This window comes from Cordyceps militaris, assembly GCF_000225605.1.
Source record: "Cordyceps militaris CM01 unplaced genomic scaffold CCM_S00001, whole genome shotgun sequence".
Classification (NCBI taxonomy): domain Eukaryota; kingdom Fungi; phylum Ascomycota; class Sordariomycetes; order Hypocreales; family Cordycipitaceae; genus Cordyceps; species Cordyceps militaris.
The window spans coordinates 4,301,948-4,305,573 of NW_006271969.1; the positions used below are offsets into that span (position 1 = coordinate 4,301,948).

The 3,626-nt window shown below is 54.7% G+C and overlaps 1 protein-coding gene across 1 annotated transcript; it reads left to right on the forward strand.

Annotated features, from left to right (window-relative positions):
• Window positions 1–1,700: 1,700 nt before the first annotated feature.
• Window positions 1,701–3,544, forward strand: CCM_01332 (Serine/threonine-protein kinase; the record flags this gene model as incomplete). Its single annotated transcript, XM_006666488.1, has 3 exons — window positions 1,701–2,465; window positions 2,515–3,273; window positions 3,491–3,544. 3 exons carry the CDS (start codon window positions 1,701–1,703, stop codon window positions 3,542–3,544), a joined length of 1,578 nt encoding a protein of 525 aa, XP_006666551.1.
• Window positions 3,545–3,626: the final 82 nt, after the last annotated feature.

Sequence of the window (3,626 nt, forward strand, 5' to 3'; positions counted from 1 at the left end):
ATTCCCATCAGCCTTGCGACGGGCGGCAATACGCAGACTGCGTCGCAGTGGTTGATCTGTTTGTGCCATTGCCTGCGGCCCGCACACGTCCCGCCGCCCTACTGGCACCCACCCACTACCGAGTCGATTCTCGGCGAATGCTGCTATTGTTTCCCCTTTGCCGAGTCCTTGTCTTGTAGATTGGCGTTTCCCGGCCGCATGCTTAATTGGTGGTTTGCTTTGTTGTCGTTGTCTTTTTAAGGGTGGCGGCGCGTCTGTTTGAACCGTGCAACTAGAATATTCGAGTCTTGGTCGTTTTCGTGTCGACGTCGTCCCCTTTTTATTGGTTTCCCCTGTCGTATACATAGGTTCTTGTAGCGTTGTCTGTTCTTGATCTGTTTCGGCATCTGTATCTGCGCCGCGGCGCTTATGTTCCTGTCGCCGTTGCGTCTCTTCCAAAGCAGTGGTCGTCCCATCGTACCCTTGTCTTCCTGCAAACATATGTCGGCTGGTGCTCCTCCTCACGGGTCGTTCCCGGGGTGATGGTTTCTCGTGCGCGGCGGCGTCGTCCATGGCAGGCTTGTCCTCCTGCTCTTTGGTGGTGTCCAACCTATTTGCATTCTGCGCTGCCTCTGCCTCTGCCTTCCTCATCCAGTCATAAATCCATTGCGGTTTTGTCGTTTCTGCTGCTGAGCGGCGCAGTTTATCGTCGGCGGCCTCGGGAAACTTCTTGCGTCCCTCCTGCTTCAAGTAGGCGAGGGTATTCTTCCAGAAGACGAGGTCGTCAGGCAAAGGGGTGCGGTCGCTCATCAACAGCTCGTTATACTGTCCGTGCACGCGCAGCGGCTGTTGCTGGATAATGTTCATGCCTTCCTTGCCCTTGCTTTGGAAGAGCCGAATCGTATCAGTGACGCGCTCCTTCCAGCGTCGGAGACGGCCCACGGGCTCGCGCCATATGGGGTCGGTGGCCGTGGAGCTATGGAAGCTGATAACGGAGGGTGCACTGGCGCATGGTCCAGACCAGCGACTGCTGGACGAGGGGGGAGCCTCTGAATGGCATTCCACCAGGTGGTATTCTATTGGTAAGAGGGGGTCGTCGTCATGTGTGGGAATGTAGGGCGGCGTGACCATGCTGCAGTACTGCGAGATATAGTGATGGTGATGTTAATGATATGACCATGCAGTCTGCTATGTTGTATGATGTATGTGGTTCGCAGGCGGGATGTTGTAGGTGGGAAGTACTTGGGGTACTTGGGGCGAGCAGGCGTTGCGCCTTGTGGAATCGTGAGAGCTGTTAGTCAGCCTCAGCCAAGAACGGTACATACCAAAGAACTGCTCCGGGTCAACACCACGTCCCCCCCCCCCCCGGTTGATTGCAAAATTTGAATCACCATAAAATCTGGTCGTATCAAACATTTTGTCAATACGCTAATTTAAATATTTAGTATTCGTCGCAATGGTTGGTTACTCGCGTCTTGTTTTCTACCAACCAGTCTCCAACGCCAAACCCATCCGTAGCCCAGCGCATCATGCATGAGTTTACGCGCCGGTAACACCGACGATTGGTTGTCATGCTCTCAAGCTGAATGTGGCGCTGTACACTCAGAGGAAGCGTGCCCCTCTGGTGTATTGTAAAACCCAACCCTCCCCCCTTCCCCGCGGCGTTGCACGGCATCGGCTCTCTGCTCTCTTTTACACAACATCGCACATCTACTAGCAGTATGAGTTGGACCATCATCTCCGTGAGAGCCCCGGCGTACATGGTCGAGGACTCGCACAACCGCCCCTTCCATACAAGTGAAGAGCTTCCATGGATTGACAACGACACAGCCATCGACAGCGAGGATGGCACACCCGCACCTGGGCGTCCCCCGCCCGACGTGACCCTCTGCATCACCACGAGGAATTTCCCCAAAAACCCCGGCGTCGGCTTTGTCTTTGGCCGTGATAGGGAGACCTGTGATGTGCTCCTCCCCCCCGAGTGTCGAGGGATCAGCAAGCGGCAGTTTGCCATTACATTCCGCACGGACTGTAGTGCCGTGATACTGCGTAACCTCTCCAAACATCTCACTTACGTCGAGGACGAGCTTGGGCCCAGACGGCTACAGACGCAGATAAGTTTTGGCCAAGATACAATCAGGGTGCGTTTGTCCCAGCTCGATATAGAACTCACACGACCGTGGAGAGACGATGAGATTACGTCGCCACTTTACACTTCTTTCCTCGCCAAGCTTGAGGGGATGCTGCCGAGCCTAGGGAGAATGCGTCTCGCCAGCTCGACGGGCTCGACTATGCAACCTTCAACTAGCCGAAGCCAGGATGGCTATAGACTAGGCGCCGTCCTTGGGCATGGGAAGTCGGCGATCGTCTACCGTGGGTCACATAGGGAGACTGGCGATATCGTCGCGATCAAGCGCTACGACCAGAGCAGCTCGGGGAGCGCCGAAGCATGTAAAGAGCTTGGCATACTTTCTACGCTAAATCATGTAAGCACTATCATGATTAGTTACGCGTTCTATCTCTAATGCCTCGCAGAAACATATTATCATAATTCACGCCTTCCACTTTTGCATTAGACAACAAGCGCAACTCATCATGGAGTATGCCCCTCTAGGTAGCATGGCATGCCAGAGTAGGGCCCGGCGATTCTTATACCGCGAGGCACGCACGATTTTTCATCAGGTGCTACAGGCACTTAGCTACCTACATAGCAAGGGAATCACTCACCGCGACGTTAAACCGGACAACATTCTCATCATAACCCGAGAGCCAATACATGCCAAGCTTGCCGATTTTGCGCTATCAAGCAACGCCAAGCGACCCATGACAGTGTGCGGCACGGAACGCTATACGGCGCCCGAGGTCTACCGGCCACCATATACGGCCAAGGTCGACATCTGGTCGGTGGGCGTGATGGTGATGGAGCTGTGGATCGGACTCCCCGACCAACCAAAGACCGCCGAGTATGGCAAATGGGCAGAGATGCTTCGAACAAATAGGCGAGAGACGGCAAAACCTGAGATTCAGGAGCTCCTGGATGCTTGCCTGCAGCTACAACCCACAGAACGGTTGTCAGCGGAGCAATGCCTCAAGCTTGCCTTTTTCCGGATGCTACCACATGCAGCTGGTGCCACGCACGAGATTGACGCTACGCGTAGTGCGTCACCAACAAAAGTCGTGGATGGTCTTTTGGAAAGGGCGCCGTGTCACGCCATCGAGGATGATCTACCAGATACAGCGCCGTGTTTTACAGTCGAGGACGGACTACCAGATACGGCACCGTGCCATACAGAAGTGAGCCAAGTTCGGTACTCAGATCCCCACCAAGCGGAAACGAGAGAGTGCGGAAATGAGGAGCAAGGGCTGCACTTCTCTCAGCTAGAGTGGATGTACCAGCAAAAACCAGAAGGATGGTCTTATAGCGCTCCTCTTGCGCCTTGGACCGCAACGGGTCTGGACAGCCGGCCTGTGGATAGGCAGGGGGTCAAGGATAAGGCACTATGTCAACTAGAAGAGAACGATCGCCGGTGCCTATCTCAGGATCAAGCCGAAACAACTCAACTAGCAGCCGAAGGAGAGCACGGGGATGATGATCAAGGGCTACACCTCTCTCAGCCAGAGTGGATGCACCAGACAAACACCAGAAG